General features: G+C 41.1%; 1 protein-coding gene across 3 annotated transcripts in view; it reads right to left on the reverse strand.

The window, feature by feature from the left end:
* Armc3 (armadillo repeat containing 3) overlaps positions 1-18,392 on the reverse strand; it is an 87,594-nt gene that overhangs the window by 33,045 nt on the left and 36,157 nt on the right. For all 3 annotated transcript variants that reach the window (XM_040755417.1, XM_040755418.1, XM_021234461.2), the window contains exons 9-10: positions 10,948-11,100; positions 10,744-10,849 (exon numbers count right to left, since the gene is read on the reverse strand). In XM_040755417.1, the coding sequence (XP_040611351.1) occupies positions 10,744-10,849; positions 10,948-11,100 (259 nt within the window). The remainder of the gene's footprint in view (positions 1-10,743; positions 10,850-10,947; positions 11,101-18,392) is intronic.

Genomic DNA, 18,392 nt, shown 5'->3' on the forward strand with positions numbered 1-18,392 from the left:
AAATGTAGGGTGTATTTGCTTCATTTTGTTGTTCAAGGAATGAGAAATTAGGGGAGGCAGAGAAGATGGGAGGGAAGGAGAGAGGAGTTTGGAGGGGAAAGATGGAGGGGGAGGCAGAGAGAAAGGAAAGGACGGGATTAGAGATACAGACTAAGTTCCACACAGAGAACAGGAGCCTCCCACATTTGCTGAGCAACAGAGGCAGGGAAAAAAACTGCAATGGTGGAGAGAACCCCAGCTCCACAGAGGTGCAGGCCACAGAGGGGCAGGCAGGGGTAGGATGCTGTGTCGGTGTGAGTGTCCTGCCTCCCTCTGTAACCTGGAGAAGTACCATGCCTCTGTTTGCTCGTGAATAATTGCCCGTGACAACGACAAGGACAGTCCTTCACACATAAGACAGCAGTGGGATCCAAAGATACACTCCACTGGGGTGCTTAGCCAGTTACCAACAGCAACAGAATCTAATATCCATGAGATACTAGCAGGAGGATTTTTGTGGGTCACAGGAAATAAGACCATATTTCACCATTTGCATGTGAGGCTGAACCCTTCACTTTCAGACAACTTTTCAGCCAGACAGCCAAAATAGACCTGTGGGACTAGAATGGAGGCAGCTTCTCCACAATCGGATCTGAGCCTTTCCATGGAGGCACAATTAATCAGCAGTAAGGGCCTATTCCCAAGTGATTAATATGAAAAGTCAAGGGTGAATACAAACTAACGTATAGGTTTAAATAGACTTCAAATTAAAAGAGAAGTAATCTAAGGATATCCAATCTGTTTGATAATTTCCTGTGGAAATCAGTAATGCCGGAAACCAGAGAGTACCAGCAACTTTAAAATGTTATGCAAATATCAGCCCTGCTCTGTAGGTAATAAAAGCGGCGCAGATAATTTTCTAATTGAACATTTTATGAGATTCACTGAGCCTCACAAAACTGGTAGCTAATCAAATTCAAACTGTTTGTCAAGGTCTGGCAAGCATCCGCTGCCACAAAGTAGGCACAGGGAATCAAGCAGTTTTATTGAAAACTCAGTTTTTCATTCGAGGTGCCTTTTAACTCCAGCATGATTTTTCCCCAGCCAATATAAGCAAATTAATGACAAAATACTACCATGTGGTCAGGAATAGAGGAGCTAAAAAGGGTGGATGCAAGAAACAGCCACTCGGTAATTTGGAAGAAAGGGATACAGGAATAATTCATGAGCATGTCATGAAGATACTTCCTGTTTTATCACAAAAATTTTATTACTATTTATTGCAAACGTGTATCTGCACCATGGTGTACACGTGCGGGTCAAAGGGCAACCCTTGAGAGTCATGTTTCTCCTTCCGCTAGGTAGGACCTGGGCATCCAGCTCAAGACATTGGGTTTACTACATGTGCCTTTACCTACTGTCTAATCTCAGGGGCTCTTAGAGGACTTCTAAAGTACCGAGCTCTATGAAATATCACCCATAGTTTAAAAAAGGATCATTCTTAAAACAAAGCCAGCCCTCCTAAACCAGCTCAATTCATGTTGCCTTTCATTTCTATTGGGAGACTGCCAAGCTTCTAGAATTTTACAACAAATTTACACAAAAATTTTAAATAATATTTTCTGTTACAATGGGATTCATTAGTGTCTATTGCTCAAACGTGCTGCTTTTGTCCCTGTGATAACACAGCACGGCAGATATTCAGCCACCGCTAGAAAACAAAACAAAACAAAAAAGGTGTCAAAACATTTTGAAATGACTGCACCTCAGAAAGGGACAAAGACAGACACAAACATCTGGTAGCCGTGCATTTAGCAGTAGAGTACTATCACAATGAAATGCTTTCCAGATCACAATCTTTTAATAATGTTCCAAAAATATTATTTTAGGCTCACCAGAGTGTTTCAAATTAAATTAGTGTGTGTTTCATTAAAACACAGAGCATGCCATCCATTTTTGCCCCTCCCCCAACTTTCTCCTGATCCGCCACTAGGGGGCAGTAGGAAGACGTGGTTCCTACAGCCGTGGGTGAAGGGAAATCACTCGGAAAACCAATTTCTTAAGAAAAACCCTACCCGACAAAGACAATAACGGCGCGGCTTGGGCTTTAGGTCCGACCCATACATCAAACCTATGCGCTGAGTTTGCGTCTTTCGTGGGTCATTTCGATGGCCAATGTTTCTTTAAGTGTTTTGAGTCCCGAGATTACTTATCCTAAGTGAATCAGAGCGCTGCGGAGAAGTGGGTCCGGCCGTAATTCTCAAAGGACGATAGCACACAACTGCAGCCATCTCGGAAGGGTGTGCAGCTTCCCTCCCTGCAAGAGATGCCGGGGGAGAAGGGAAGGCGTGGCGTGTGGCCACTTTTAACAGATGTATTTTGTTGTTTTCTTGTCTTCAAAATAACCAGCCATCCCTTTCTCTGTTACAGTCATTATTCTACAATAAAATATCGGCGACTCTAGGGATATTCAGCACCACATCTGCAAGTTAAGACATACAAAGAAGCGGTATAACAAATAAACACAGCGTATCATATTAGCAGCCCCACCCCAGCTTTATTTACACACACACACACACACACACTTTCTGCACAGGTCAGAGATAATTCCCACTTCAGCTCCGACCATCTCTGACTGTCTCAGGACTGTCACATAGCATGGTCACTAACTGAGTCCTTGACTTGTCTTGAGACATGCTTGTGGTACAGATTTTTGCAATAGTCTTTAAAAATCTACACTGGGAATACCTTTAAAAATTTTCTCCACATAATACTTTTATTTTTCATGAGCATTAAAGTGGTATTACCTGCCTTTGTCCAGCTTTATTTAATGGGTAAGAATGTTTTCTTTGTTTCTGTATTAGTCAAGAGAAATTTTAATACCCAATACTACAAAATGACCTGTCATTCATATTGACTCAGATATACAGTTGAAGCTATTTGAAAATTAACAAAGCACCCAGGCACACATCTAACATGGGGTACTCTATCTATCTCTGTGTGGAGCCCTGTGGGCCTGCCTCTTGTGGTCAGCTCTTGTGGTCTTGGCCAGAGGTCACAAAAGTAGAGCAGTCCCTAGAGACTTGTCTCTACTATTGTGAAGACTTGAGGTAGCCCAACAATTAATCAATTTATTATTATTTTAAGTGATCAATTTATATGCTAAAATTAAAAACTTTCTTGGGTTGATGCTCTTGTGGGTAATGGAGAGGCCACATAAAAAGCTGGACATTTCACAAGGGAATGGGGAGGAAGGGGTCTATGAAACTCTAGGGTCTTTAGAGCTGTCTCCAAGGAGAAAAGGTGGGCTGACTACAAAGAATCAAGGTCAGTATGGTTGAACTCACTGTTACCTGTGAAGAGTTGAGCCTTAGTTACCAGTTTTCACTTTCCTTTAGGTATTAAAATGATTGTAGTTATTGCTTTCTATATTTATTCACTGCTATTTGCTAGACTTGTATCTTTTGTTTTTTTAAAAAAAAGTAATGTTTTAAAATGCCCAACCAATATTTATGCTTACTTTTAAGTCTTGCCATGATTTATCAATGTGTACATTTAGTTAGCAGTGCAAACAGAACAAAAGGATATTGAATCCTTTCCTTTCTTGGGAACAACTTCAAAAACTCTAATTCTGATCGGATCCAACAGATGGCAGTGACGTTATAAATTGTTTAAACTATTCTCATCACATATAGGACCAGCTACTAAGAAGGACGTCAACTGCAAATCATTCTCTCTGCACTTGCATACATCATTTAAAAATTTGAAATGATTAATTGGGTAGAAAAGTACAGAGTAAATAAAACATGAAATTCAACTGAAGTTATTTCCTGCGTCCAAAAATTAATAGCTTCTCATTTCCAAAAATCATTACGCACAGAGGACTGTCAAATAGATTAGCAGCATACGGAGAAAGAGGAGCAGTGCCAAGTTAACCAGGGGCTACCCATTCACAGCCTTCTCTGCTGCTTCTTCATCTCCGTTTTCATCCATTCTTCTAACTGGGCTTGTGTTCACCTCTCCCACTGTATTTCTGCACTTAAAGCGACTTCTTTCTCCGTTCACTTCTAACAGGTGACCCTGGCGCTCCTTGCCTTTCACTACCCTTCAAATAAGTACTTTGATTCCTGTCCATTGCTTCTTACTCCTTAACCTTTGTTCTGCAGAAAATAAAGGATGGAAAGTAAGGAGAGAAGGCTTTTAGAAGGAACCACCATTGACTTCAAGGTGCCTCTGTGATCTAAGTGGTGCTACATTTGGAGGCAGCTTTAGTTTTCTTGGCGGTAAAGAGCTGTTTAAACAGGTAATAACTTTCAAAGAAGCACGCCTATCCACAGATGCAAAGCTAGCATGCACAAGCGAGTGAGTGGTTGGTAATGCACTTAAGTAAAGCAATGGGAATGTAGGTAGCATAACTAGTTTCTATTGATTTTGTGACATCAAGATACACGACAACTTACATTTACATAGGCAAACTATGGCCATTTTACTGTTTATTAAGAAAACCACTAAATCTTTACTTGATCCAAAAGTTTTTTTTGCCTCATTAAAGTTTATATTTATTAGTGTTACTGATGATAGTACAATCTGTAATATCAAAAATATTGCTGAGATTAAACATTTCTAAAGACAGTCACTCTTTAAAAATGTCAATGTTCATTTTGATACAAAATTTTTTTTAGATCCAAAAGTTATTAACGAGAACTCAATATAGGAAGAGATAAATGTCTTTACTAAAATGCCTATGAACTTTGTCAAAGTGAAATTTTAAAAAATCCATGGAAGCCAATGCCCACCATATCATTTTTTGTCTATGACTATGCTTTTAAACATGCACTTAACTGTCACATTTTTAAAAATCACTCCTATACAACACAAACTTACTAAACAAGCTTTATAATACACAAATCTACAGACTATATGTAGCAAGAGACTAGAAAAGTATGTGTTTGCTTTCCTTCTATTTAAGTAATTAAAGTATGCTTTTGATGCCACTGGTCACTGCTATATGTTTAAAACAGGCTGTGAAATTGCACTGGTGAGTCCAGCTCAAGTTGGATCTAACAGGTTAGTAATAACTGCTCCAGAGAAGACACAGAGAGTGCCTCTTCTCAGTTCTCTCTCTCTCTCTCTGTTTCGTGTGTGTGTGTGTGTGTGCGTGCGCGCGCGTGTGTGAACTCAAACCTTTTTTTTGTTTGTTTGTTTGTTATTTTTCTATACAGGGTTTCTCTGTGTAGCTTTGTAGACCAGCCCAGCCTCGAACTCACAGAGATCCGCCTGCCTCTGCCTTCCAAGTGCTGGGATGAAAGGCATGCGCCACCACTGCCTGGTTTAAGTCAAATCTTTTTTTTTTTTTTTTTTTTTTTTTTGGTTTTTTGAGACAGGGTTTCTCTGTATTGTTTTGGAGGTGTTCTGGAACTCACTCTGTAGACCAGGCTGGCCTCGAACTCACAGAGATCCGCCTGCCTCTGCCTCCCTAGTGCTGGGATTAAAGGCGTGTGCCACCAACGCCCGGCAAGTCAAATCTTTTAAAAAGAATAACTAACCAAATCCTTAAAACTGTATGTACATTTAGATTTTAGGTAGTAGGTTATATTTCAAATCACCGTCCTTAGGATTTGCCTCAAGTTCTGCTGGAATCACAGGAGCTAGAAACAAAAACCAGGAGAAATGCAAAATGCCGATTTCTTTTGATAGCAAATGGTGTACTTAGAAGACTTACGAAGGCAGACAAAGTCCATTCAAGCCAAGTAGGCTAGTTCAAATACTCAGTAGTGCACATAACATTTGGTGGGGAAGGTGTGTGTGTGTGTGTGTGTGTGTGTGTGTGTGTGTGTGTGTGTATGTAAGACCTAAGTCTGCACTCTGTTTTGGCAATGCAATACCAGGTATAGGATGTCCATAAGGAAAAGGAGGGGGCGCTAGTATAATTTCATTTAAATTTACTATCGGTCAATAGTCTAGTAATGTTTTCTTTTCAGCACAATGTCCACTTTCTCTAGAAGAACGTTCCTGGGAGTCTTATCGGTTAAAGACTAGGGAATGAAGTCAGGATAGTAACTGACACCATAGCTTTTCCCTTTTAATGTGCTAATAGTTGTGCCTAAAAAATGTGATTCTTTAAAAAAAATCAGTTACGATTTCTTTATCATGTTACCTTTGGAAATGAACCACATGAAATACTGCAAAACAAGCAAATGTCTTGAAATTTGTATATAAAACAAAGATTACTTCTAGTTTCAAACTCAAATTCAATAGTAATTTTCCACTTAATCTTTACAAAAAGAGAAGGTAAAAAGGAGTTCAAATATAGTCTTAAATTTTTCATTATTTTTTCTTTTTAAACTGTTTTTTAACTATACACCCACCCACATCCCAGTTTCAAAGCAGGTCCCTGACTCGTATTGGTCCATGTACATTTCCAAGTTGACATCTTGTATTTCGCTTCTACAGTTTCTGGTTGTAGAAACCACGGGCTTTTCTGTTAAAGGACTGGGGCGGTTGCTGCTGGCTACCCCTCCTGATATTCTCCAGTAATCCTCTGCAGTCATTTCTTCCGTTTCGCCGTCTTCATCTTCCTTAGGAGCAGCTGCTCCTACTCCAGGCTCGATCTTCCCTTAGGCTTACCTGACCCAAGTCTGATGGAGGCAGCAGATGTCTTCAGTGTCCAACTGCCATGGGGAATGAAAACTTGAAGATCTTGGAAGTATTTTCTGGAGATAGGGAGAATGCTCCTCAACCCCCCAACTGGAACTTCCCCTCCATTAGTGAAAGAAACACTTTTCAGTGGGTTTTCTCTTCTTCAGGTCCTCCAGCTTTCCCAGCCACCACCGTTTCCCCATCACTATTCCCATTTCCCCTTTGGGTTGATTCTCTCTGTCTGTCTCTCTGTCTCTCTGTCTCTCTGTCTCTGTCTCTGTCTCTGTCTCTGTCTCTGTCTCTCTCTCTCTCTCTCTCTCTCTCTCTCTCTCTCACCTCTTATCTCCTCTCCCACCCTACCCTTATCTATCTGTCGGAAAGTGTTGCTCTAGATGCTTGGGATGTGTCAATAAATGGAGAAAGTCTTCTCCCTCCACAGATCTGGTGGTAGTGGGAGACAGACTCTACATAGCAATTCAGCGAATAGTTTAGTCACACAAGATGGGAGATAGTAAGCTAATGGGGATAGGCAACATAGTAGACTGCATTCCCAAGGTGATCTGACTTAGCTTTCTAGAGAAACATTCTAGGCAGGAGAGCTGTCAGTTCAAGATGCTCTAGGCAAAACACTTCTGGAACTGGAAAGGACTTCCAGAACGTATTTTTGGCCTATTTTTGCTCTTGGTTGTTCTCTGCAATGTTGATTTGTAAGTGTGTTAATGAAGTAAGCTACAATCTCATTTAGAACTTGGCAGGTGGGATAGAAAGGGCCTCTGAGAAGTTGGAACATGCACTTGAGAAACACACCCTCCTTTAGGGCTTTCATATAAAATTAGGTAAGGCTAGTTTCCTGGCACCCAGGCTTCTGATTCACAGAATGGCAGGGGCTTCAAGGGGATTTTGGCAGGGATAAAGTTATGGAGTCAGCTAGACAGGTCCATGCAAAGACTGAAGGTGAATGAATGCAGTCTTCCAACAAAGGGTCCAAAGAATCCTTGGAAACCCCCAGAGAACATTCCCCCAGAATCTGCACTCAGCGAAGGCTGAGTGACCCCATGCCCCATAAGGGTCCTGGAAAACAGCACTGCTGAAAACTTCACAGTCACAGATTCAACACCCCACCACTTTCCCCATCCTCCCTCCAAACCCTCCCCCAACGTGGCATCAGCAGCAGACTATACAGTCAAAAGGGGATAAAAGAAGCAGTGTAGAGTCTTCATTCAAACTCATTACAAACTGGGCACATGAAGTTTGAAAGGTCCAGAAAGCCTGAGTGTCCACGAAGCCTCATTCATAGAGACCACCTAACAGCCAGCCAGCATCCTCGTGCTTATTAAAACACTTCAACCCTGAAAACCTTCCACAAAAGGGCCTGGATGAGCATGGTATTTATTTGCTAATGCTGTTGAGAAAGTGTCCCATTTACACATCATTGTTATAGGTGAATGTGTTTTCATGTGAGAAACAAGAAACATTGTGGCCTGAGATCCAATATACTAGATGAGAGATTGATTTTAGATAGGTTGTAAAAGTTCCATTTTTAGATCATAAAAATTAGAATGAAAATGCATTAGTCACTTTTGCAAAAAAAGTCACCTCAAAGTATAGTTTTCCTGGCTACCTATTTCTCTTCCTCTTCCTTCTCCCCCTCTTTCTCCTTCTCTGCCCTCTTCTTCTTTTCCCTTTTCCAGTTGGCTTGGTTTAGTTTAGTCGGTACTTTTGTTTTACCCATATATCACTCAGGTTCCATAATAGGCCCTTAACTCCAGAAGATGGCCCAGATTTGAGAACAAATAACTGTGACAGCTCAGCCCTAGGTGAGCTATCTACCCCACACAAGACTCAAGGGACATCTCATAAGAAGGCACAGAAAGTATATAAGAGCTGGAGAAGGGGAAGGGGGTATGAAATTCTGTCCTCTGGATATGATGTGTGCAGACCTGTGAACCCATAGTGGGTGTGGGTATTTGCACAAAGTCACGGTGATTAGGAATTCTAGCATGAGAAAGAGGGGGCTTCTGAAACTTTAGCTGAGGAGCAGTGCAAGGCTGATGGGGAAGGGAGAATCAATCACTTTTCCATGGGGTGGGTGGCCTTTAGTAGGTGGCCGTGGCTAACCCCCTATATGTCCCCCTATGGGCAGCACAAACTCAGTGAATAGGCAGTTGAAGCTGGGAAGGAGATGCGGGTGAGGGTTCTGTCCTGGCAGGAAGTGGATAGAGAGAATGGGGGTGGATATGGTCAGGGTACATTGTATATAGTGTATGAAAATTTCAAGAATAAGTAAAAACTATTATTTTAAAAAATAATTAGAAATTCACTTTAGGCACACCAAGGTGTGACTATGGGAGACAGGACAACTCAAGACATACCCCCAGAATTTATGGCGATTAGAGTTCTTTGTTACAAATTAATTAGGTTAGAAAAGAGTAGGTGTCCTATAGCTCTCAAATGCACCTGGATTCAATGTTGGCTTTGCCTCCTTCCTTCATGATGAGCCACAGAAAGCAGTCAGGAAAACACAAATGCAGCCACCCCAGTAGCAGATAGCTCATACTGGGAGAGTCTTGATGATATAGCTTGCTTCCAAAAGGGGATTCTGAGGACCCCAGAAAAGCCAGGTTTGTGCTAACTGGTGTTTAAATATAGTCAAAGGAGAAAACATTTTCTATTAAAAATAACCAATCATATTTGCTGTCACTTCTGCTAGATATTTGTTGAGTTATTAGCATTCTAGAAGGATCTCCATGCTGGCCAGGCTGGCTTCCTGCTTTTGGTTGACCATAGGATATTTTCTGATTCCAGTTTTCAGCATCTGGCACAAATATACCAAGACTGACATACTATAAAAAATATGTTGGGGAGTTTAGGGTTGGGGAGTTGGTCAGCAGTTAAAACGTATGTTACTCTTGCAGAGGACCAAGGTATGATTCCCAGCGCCCACACAGTGGCTCACAGTCACCAACAACTCCAATCTTGGGGGTCCAAAGTCCTCTTTTGAGGTTACCAGTCATGAATGTGGCTTTGTACACTAAAATCTAAACATGCCTTGTGAATCCAAGTGGACAACGGAGAGATTTTAATGTCGCTGATAAAACTTTCTGAGATCGTAGGGCTGCTGTCTTCAAACCAGTGCTTACTGTGTCAGAGGCTTGGTGGAGAGGGTAATGACCCTGGCTTGGGAAGCGATTCCGACTGCCTCTGCCAGAGGAACTCCCTTTGTTTTGCTAGGCTTTCCCAAGGCATGTTTAGATTTTAGTCATTCAGCTAGCAACTTATAAAATGCTTGCGTGGGAGTAGAGAAAGGGGAAGGAAGGTCAAGAAGGACTATGGCAGGTGAAGACGAGCATGTTTCAAGTTAGAAAGGGCGATGTTAGCCAGACCATCACACACACACACACACACACACACACACACACACACACACACACAGATAAGAAATGATTGTTAGTGTGCATACTAAGTAAGATGCTTGGAGGGAAAGGGTTATCTTATTTATGAAACCCGAGTTCAGGAAATTCCTGTCTTGCAAGGCTGTGTTACCTTCTGTGGCTGAAGGCACATGGCCTTTGGAGTCAGACACAGTGGGGTTCAGTTTCCAGCTTAGCTATTTACACAAGGGTGAACCCTGGCAACTCAGCGAAGATGGCAAAGCCTTCATCTCATTAGTGATAGACTACTTAGATAATGAGTTTTAAAAATTACAAAACACATTCCACGGGGTTCCTAAATCATACACACACACACACACACACACACACACACACACACACACACACACACAGCCTTTAGTTCACTTTTTAAAATGCTCCTAATATCTCATGTTTACATCCTTTCAAAATGGATCTTTAAACTCTTTAAAACTTATCATTTTTAATAGTGTTGTCAAGAATATTTCTATCATGGCTTACTTTCATTTGCATAGGAAGTGAAAGTTGTGCGAGTTAGCTGGAGGGGCTGGGGAGACTGTTGATACAGTACTTGCTGAACGAGCATGAGGTTCTGAGTCTGGATCCCAGCACTTATGCAAACGCCAGGCATGGCTGCACATGCCTGTAATCCCAGTGATGGGGGGAAAGGAGCTAGGACGATTCTGGAGCTCACTTACTTGCTAGGTGCACTTACTTGGCATTTGCAGAGCTGTTGGTGGTCAGGTTGGCCAGGGCCAGGGCAGCTGCCTCCCTTACCTCCTCATTGTCGCTTTTGAGCAACTGAACTATCTGTGGAATCCCTGTGGAGAAACGAGTGTAAGCCCTGAGTTCAAACCCTTCCACACAGCCTAGAGAGCAGTAACTAAAAAAATGGTGCTCTGCCCGCTGATTTACTCACCCTGGGTGTTGAAAAAGTCTTTGCTGCTGGAGTTCTCACTCATGGCTGAAATAGCTTGGGAAGCAGCAATCTTGGTTCCATCACTGTCAGACCCCAGGAGGGTCACCAGGCATTTTTCAACCTCTTGTTCATGAAAAACTTTTCTATTTTCAGCTTTCATAAATCAAAAGGAAAAGCAAGTCATAATTCTTCTGGTAAAAACTGTATTTTTATTTACCACTTAACAGAAATATACGCCATTTGCTACCTTTAATGATCAAAAGCCTAAACTAAACAGAATGTGTACCTAGTTAACCTTCAGAACACAGCCAGGACGCAAAGGGGATTATGGGTGCCACATTTATTCCATATTCCCCCATCTGCTGTGTAGCAGCACTGTGGTAGGGAGCACCGTGTGGTAAGATGCACACATTCAGAACTTGTAAGCACGTGGTACTCACCAAGAGCTGAGTCAGCTCTTGGTGGTCACACAGCCTCTCCCCACTACTAAGCACAGAGGCCTGATATTCTGTTAAAAATCAAATGCAATATAAAGACTGCCTACAATGTACAGATCAAGGAACTGGATACTTGAAGGACAAAGGGGAGGAGGGAAGAGAAGTGAGTAGTGACATATGGGCTTGCCTCCTCTCAGCATCGTTCAAAACCTTCAAGTGTCTTTCCTCCAAACTGGACATGCTCAAATAGCAAAGGCTACAGAAATCGCTTGAGTTATCACAGGCATAGTACAAAACAATGCCGGAATACTTTAGCTTTTGAAAACACTCTTCTATATCCACATCATGGTATTCCCCCACCTTGTAAAACATTACATTTCAAACCAATGTGTGTGTGTGTGTGTGTGTGTGTGTGTGTGTGTGTGTGTGTGTGTGTGTGTGCGCGCGCGCGTGATACTCAGGGCAGAACCTTAGGAACCTTGACTACTAAGCAAGCCATCTGCCAAGGAGACTTCTCCAGCCTGAAACCCAAAGTGATTTTTGTTCGTCTCTATCCTTTAAACAGTTTTTCTCTTGTCCTGGTTTTTTTTTTAATAAATGCCAATCTCATAGTATCCTGAAGGAAATATCTTGACAATCTAAATTGGAACAGCAAACCAGAACATTAAATTTAGTGTAGTAAGGTTATTTTTGTGCTCTTCTCATTCTAAAATTTAAAAAATTTAAAAAAGGCTGGGGGAGGGGGTTAGAAACAGCTGAGAAATAATTCCTTCCTAAGTTATATTTGGTTTCTTTAAATATTTGGCTGCTGATTTGATTCTCCATCCATTATCACTGTAAAGCCTGAAAATCATATTCTTGACAAAGTCAGTTCTTACGCCAGTTTACAAGACTGTCTGGCTCTGCAGTCCGAGAACATGAACGTATGGGAAGGATTTGCTACCCCAAACACTGACAATACTTTAGAATACAGTCTGTACATGGAACTAATTAATTACTTAGACGTGTTTTCATTTTCTCCCCAGCAATATTTTCAGAAACAAAGACTAATGGGGTCTCCATTGATAAGTTAAGCTCTACTTTCTGCTTCTCTCTGACAATGATTTCCTCACATGCTCTCTCTGCACAGCAGCTTTCAGTCATGTTTACAAAGACTTCGGCCTTGGCCCATCCATCCCCAGATGGGGTCCCAAGTGGCTGGCCTCGTCCTGGGAGCCCCTCAATCCTGTGCTCCTGTCCTCCCTCAGGCATTCAGGTTGGTGAGAACAGTGGTGTTTCATTAAAAAGCTTTAGTTAATAACATCAAAAGTATGTGGCTTCTAAGATATTTTTAAATATACGTATTCCTTATTAGTTTAAAAACATGCTGGAGATTTTTTCCAGATACTGACCACATTAAAAAAATGGCTTTGTTGTATCATTAAGCTTTCCCCGGTGGCTCTGAATCAAACCCTAAACAGAACATCCAGCATGGATTCTATCGGAAAAGTCTGACAAGATACAGTAGTAATTAATGTGAAAAGATCAACTTTCAAGCGCAAAATTGTTGCCTGCAAAAAAAAACTCAGTATATATGTAAAAACTGGGAAGTTAAAAAAATAATTTAAGTAAATACTTTGGGCCATTAGATTTTTACAAAATAATTTAAATTAACACTGTGGACAATTAGTTTCTCAGCCCTGCTGGTACTGTTCTCAAAATCCAGCTGTGTTCACCAAACCTCAAAAGTGCTGACTGCGGTGTGGCTATAATAGATTTAAAAGATGAATTAACATATTAACCAAGAACTTCCACTGAATCACTATACCAAGAAGTATTTGTGCTTTAATTATGCAGATAATAGAGACGCTAGACAGTTATGTTACTAACAGAGTAATGCCTTTTGAAAATAATACTCAGTGTGCTAACACAGAAGGGTGAGGGTTAGAGCTAGACACAAACCTGTCCCTGTCCATTCTCTGGAGTGCCCATTGCCCCACTTTTGCTCCCGCTGAGATATTAGCACCAGATCACAATTAACACCTTCCCTCCTTCCCACTGGTGCCAGGTCAAAGGCATCCTGACCCTGCCTCCCACAGTGGGAAATGCAAGTCAAAACTTTAAAAATGAGTATCATTTGTTTACATGTCTCAACCGCTTTTGAAAAACAATGAAAACACACACATACTCATCTAAAAAAAGTTATTGTAATGATAGAATGAAAAACCACATTACAAAATAAGACTGATAGTAGCTTTGTTCTTCCAAAGTAGAAAGTTCTTACTTTGTGCACTTTCTAACTGGGAAAAACTTTACATTTCTACCTAATTATTTGCTTTCAATACAGGAAGACTAGAGATGACTTAGTCCTTGCTATGTTTGAGGGTTCAGCAGTGTAGCTGATATAATAAAGCTTGTCTAATGAATCTAGCAGATGGAGGTCAAGATCGTCTACAAATTAATATGAAAAACAGATAAGAAATATAGGTAGGCTGTGGAAACAGAGTGGTCTACTATTAGGCACACAAGGAGAGGTGACTTGGGGTTGTGGACAAGTAGACAGAATTAATAACCCAATAAGAAGGAAATAACCCAGCAAGGGATGAAGGCACCACCTGGTCCTCCAGCAGAGGCCCAGGAAGGTTGGTCCTACTGCTTCGATTGTACAGTTCTGTTAACAAATGTGACTAAAGTGAGAAGTTCAAAGCAGAGATTGTAACGGCCTGTGCATTCCATCAGAAGCGGGTCCTCTCTTGTGGGTTTATTAAGACAGAAAGCATGGATGTTTATGAACTTGTCTCTTTCTCTAGAGATCTCCTAGTCTGAGAAAATTAAACCACCTAGGTGCCCACTGGATTTGATTTGACAGAGGTTTCCAGTGTCCCTTTAGTCACCAAAGGCAGAATCCACTCAGGGAGAACATGCCAGAAAGGACAAAAGAAAGTTACCAGCCACAAAAGTAGAATTGTAAATATATGACATTTAGAGCTGTGAGTATAGTTCAGTTGTGGAGCACTGGCCCATCATGTCCAAGAGACTGGTTTAGTCCCAAAAACTGAGAGAGAGAGAGAGAGAGAGAGAGAGAGAGAGAGAGAGAGAGAGAGAGAGAGAGAGATATGAGAATACAGGAAAACTCCACTGAGTGATGTTAGAGTAGATAGAAATCCTACTCCTTCCAGAAATGGACATTCTGTTAGGCACTCTAATATTTGCCTAGTATCCCATAGTAGCAGGGTCAGATTATTTGAGTTTATGCATAGGTTTTAAAATTTATGGTAAGAGTGTCTATAAAGGTCTCCTGCAGGAAACTGGAAATATGTTTAAAGCAGAATGGACTTTACGAGCTTAAATCACATTTGTCAAAAGTCTCAGGGTTAGGACAATGGCTCTTTGGGTAAAGTACTTGCCACATAAGCCTGATGACCTGAGTTCAAATCCCCAGAGCACACAGAAAGGCCAGATGCTAGACAGTTATGTTACAAACAGAGTAATGCCCTTTGAAAATAACAGTGTGCTGACATAAAGAAGGGGGAGGAATACTTGTCCTTGACAATTCCCTGAAGTAGCCATTGTCCCACACAGGTCTCTATAATCCCAACACACCCCTTTGAGGAGATGGGAAGAGAAGGCAGGGGAATCTTTAGAAGATCTGAGACCAGCTAGCCTGGTGCACATGGCATCAAACAGCAGCAGAAGCCTTTTCTTAAAGAAGGAGAAGGTGAGGACCAACACCGGAGGCTGTGCACTTACCTCCATATGCTCTGTGATACTCGTGTGCTTTCACACATATGTGCACACACATATACATATGCCTCCACACACATACTCACATGTGCACAGACATACATATACACACAGATACACACACATGCATATACATATGTGTACCCACACAGGTACACACGTAGACACACACTTACTCTTATAGGCCCAGAAAGAGAAACCAGTTATTTCACTGGCACCTTGAAAAAGAGTAGAAATAAACATTTTGATTTTTCTTTTTGAATCTAACCATTTAAAGAGCATGGACAACAACAGGTTGAAATGAGATTTCCCTGAATCCAAACACTAAGGACCAAAACCACAGCAAATGAATTCAAAACCATAGCCTAGCATAAATCATGTTCTGCAGAATACAACACACCAGAGAGACGGGGCAAGTTCAAATCTAACCAAAGGATGTGTGACACCATCAGAGCGAGAATGTGCCAAGTTGATACTGCTTGTCCTTGCTTTCCTCATTTAGAGGCTATAATCTGTGAGGCAGAGATAGCTTCAGACAATCCACATATCTCTGAGATTACATGAGGAATAATGTCCATATTTAAATGTTGGAAAGCTTACTCTGATCAGATTCTCAAAGAGAGTCAAGACTCTACTAAAGCTTGAGTTTGGGCGCAGTATTTGCATGTGCTTGGAAGTCATGAGTTTGGAAGCCATGCATGGAGCCATAAGAAGCAGCAGGCAGACATTCAGCAGGCATGTTGGAATTAGAGACAGATTTGCTACTTGCAAGCAGAGAAGGAAGTGGTGCAGACATTAGTCATAAGTGAGAGCTCTCTGGGAGATTTTAGAAGGAACAAGACATGAGACCAGAAGACAAGTTTAGGATTGAAATGATGGATCCAATGCAAAGGGTTTTGGCTTGACAACTGGGAGAAGAGCTAAGTGAGAGACATGTTCTAGAAATGGCAAGGAAGACAACTGTAAGGAGGAGGTGACCATCAACAGTGGGTGTCCCACAGAGTTAGAGCATAAAAGGAAGGAAGATATTTGTCTTAAGGATACAGTGAATACTGTATGTCATACTCATGTCAAATTCTACAAGGCTGCTTTTGTGATTGGTGAGTTTAGCTGAGTTTAGCAATGCAGAGAAGCTGAGGAGGTAGAGCTATTTAAGTTTGTCTGTCAGAGAGGCTGACTAAAAAGAAGAAGAAGAAGAAGAAGAAGAAGAAGAAGAAGAAGAAGAAGAAGAAGAAGAAGAAGAAGAAGAAAGAGGACTGTGGGGCAAGAGAATTATCCCTGGTCAAAATAATGCACCTCTTAGTATATGCTCCACTCCTATTAACCTCCACCTGGCTAGTAGTGACACCAGCAGAATACAGAACAGTAATGCTGTAGTGCTACAGAACAAGAACACCCCAGACACCATCCAAACCTGGACCAAAGGCTTTCCCTGACATCTCAGCTGATAGGGAACACAGCCAAAGGCTCTGTGAGAGCCTCATTTGCTAGCTGCACCCAGGTCATGGCAGAGCAGTCTGCAGTCTACAGTAACAATGAAGTTCTACCATTGCAGGGCAGGAAGGGAAGGAAAAGGACAGAAGTGCTTTAAAGACAGTAAGTACTTCACAGGGAATAAAGATTAAGCAAAGACAAGAACACAAAATACAGTAGAATAAATATTTACTGCATTGCAGGGAATACACGCATGCAGAGAGTGTGGGAAGGGAGACGAAGACACATTTGAGTTACTTGTCAAATGTGTTATTTTTCCTAATTAAATAAATATTTGTACTTTAGGTGTATATGTATTTTGACTGCATGCATGTCTATACACATGTGCATTCCTGATGCCTTTGAAGGCCAGAAGGCACTGGATCTCTGGGACTGGATTTGCATATGTGAGTCACCATGTGTGTTCTGGGTCCTCTGCAAGAGCAGTGAGTGCTCTTTTTTTTAAAGTTTATTTATTTTTATGTGCATTGGTGTTTTGCCTGCATGAATGCCTCTATGAAGAGATCAGGTCCTCTATAACTGGAATTACAGACAGTTGTGAACTACCATGTGGGTGCTAGGAACTGAACCCAGGTCCTCTGAAAGAGCAACCAGTGCTCTTAACCTCTGAGCCATCTCTCCAGCCCGCAGTGAGTGCTGTTAACTGCTGTGTCACCTCTCTAGCCCTAGACCTTTTGAATTTAATGGAAAGATGTTTTTACCCAAATATAAGATGAAAACAGACATAAAATAGGAAAAGTTAGTCAGGGATCTGGCTGGGACTCTACAAAAAGCAAGATTCAAAGAGAGCTAAGGAGAAATGTTATCCAATATTTCTAGACCTCGATGAATTGTCAAACACGTCCAAAGACAGCAAGCACATTCATAGATAAGGACTCACAAACATACAACTAAGCTGCTGAGATTGCTTGATCCCTAGGTCACACACACACACACACACACACACACACACACACACACACACACACACAGAACTGACTAACAAGATGTCCTTCAACTCATACATGTCTACTCACTCCCCAATAAATACACTGTGATAAATTTTAAATAGTAAATTTAAATCAATATACTGCAATAAATTGAAAAAATAGCACTCTTGGGTATCTGCAAAACAAAATTTTAACTGAAAAATATACCTTAATTTGAGAAACAAATAAGAAACAAAATACAAAAGGAAGCCAACATTAGCTTGGTAAATTGATTGTGTATACTGAGATAGACTCTATTTGCCTGGAAATCTAGATTAGAAATGTAGATAAAATGGAATGTCATAGTAAAGAGATTCCTTAAAAAGAGAGACTCATAGCTATTTGGTAAATGAACTCTCTTACAAACTACTTTTGATAATATTTATTGATCTTAGTATCAAATTAGAACTTAAAGCTAGAGTGCACAATTGAGAATTTTTTAATGAATATGATTAGAAGTGAATGTAAGACAGTATTAAGTGAATTAAAGTTACTTAGCATTCCTCTAGAAAACCAACAGAAACAATACAGCATGAGGCATCTTTACATACACTTTGTCTGTGATGGGCCAACTAGAGTAACTAGACAGTGACAATATGAACACACAATCTGACATCCTACAGGAACACACATCTGCTGTCTACTCAACAACAGTCATTTACTCCTTACTCCCAGGGTCCATACTTGTCTCCTGGACTGGTGCCTTGCAAGCAGTGGCCATCTAGTAAGTATTTGTTCATTCACAAGCAGAGTAGCCTTGTTTGGGTGGGCTAGACCACTTGTATACATTGATTACATTCTAGAAAATGCCATGCTAATCTCA

This window comes from Mesocricetus auratus, unplaced genomic scaffold (genome assembly GCF_017639785.1).
Source record: "Mesocricetus auratus isolate SY011 unplaced genomic scaffold, BCM_Maur_2.0 Super-Scaffold_100013, whole genome shotgun sequence".
NCBI lineage: Eukaryota > Metazoa > Chordata > Mammalia > Rodentia > Cricetidae > Mesocricetus > Mesocricetus auratus.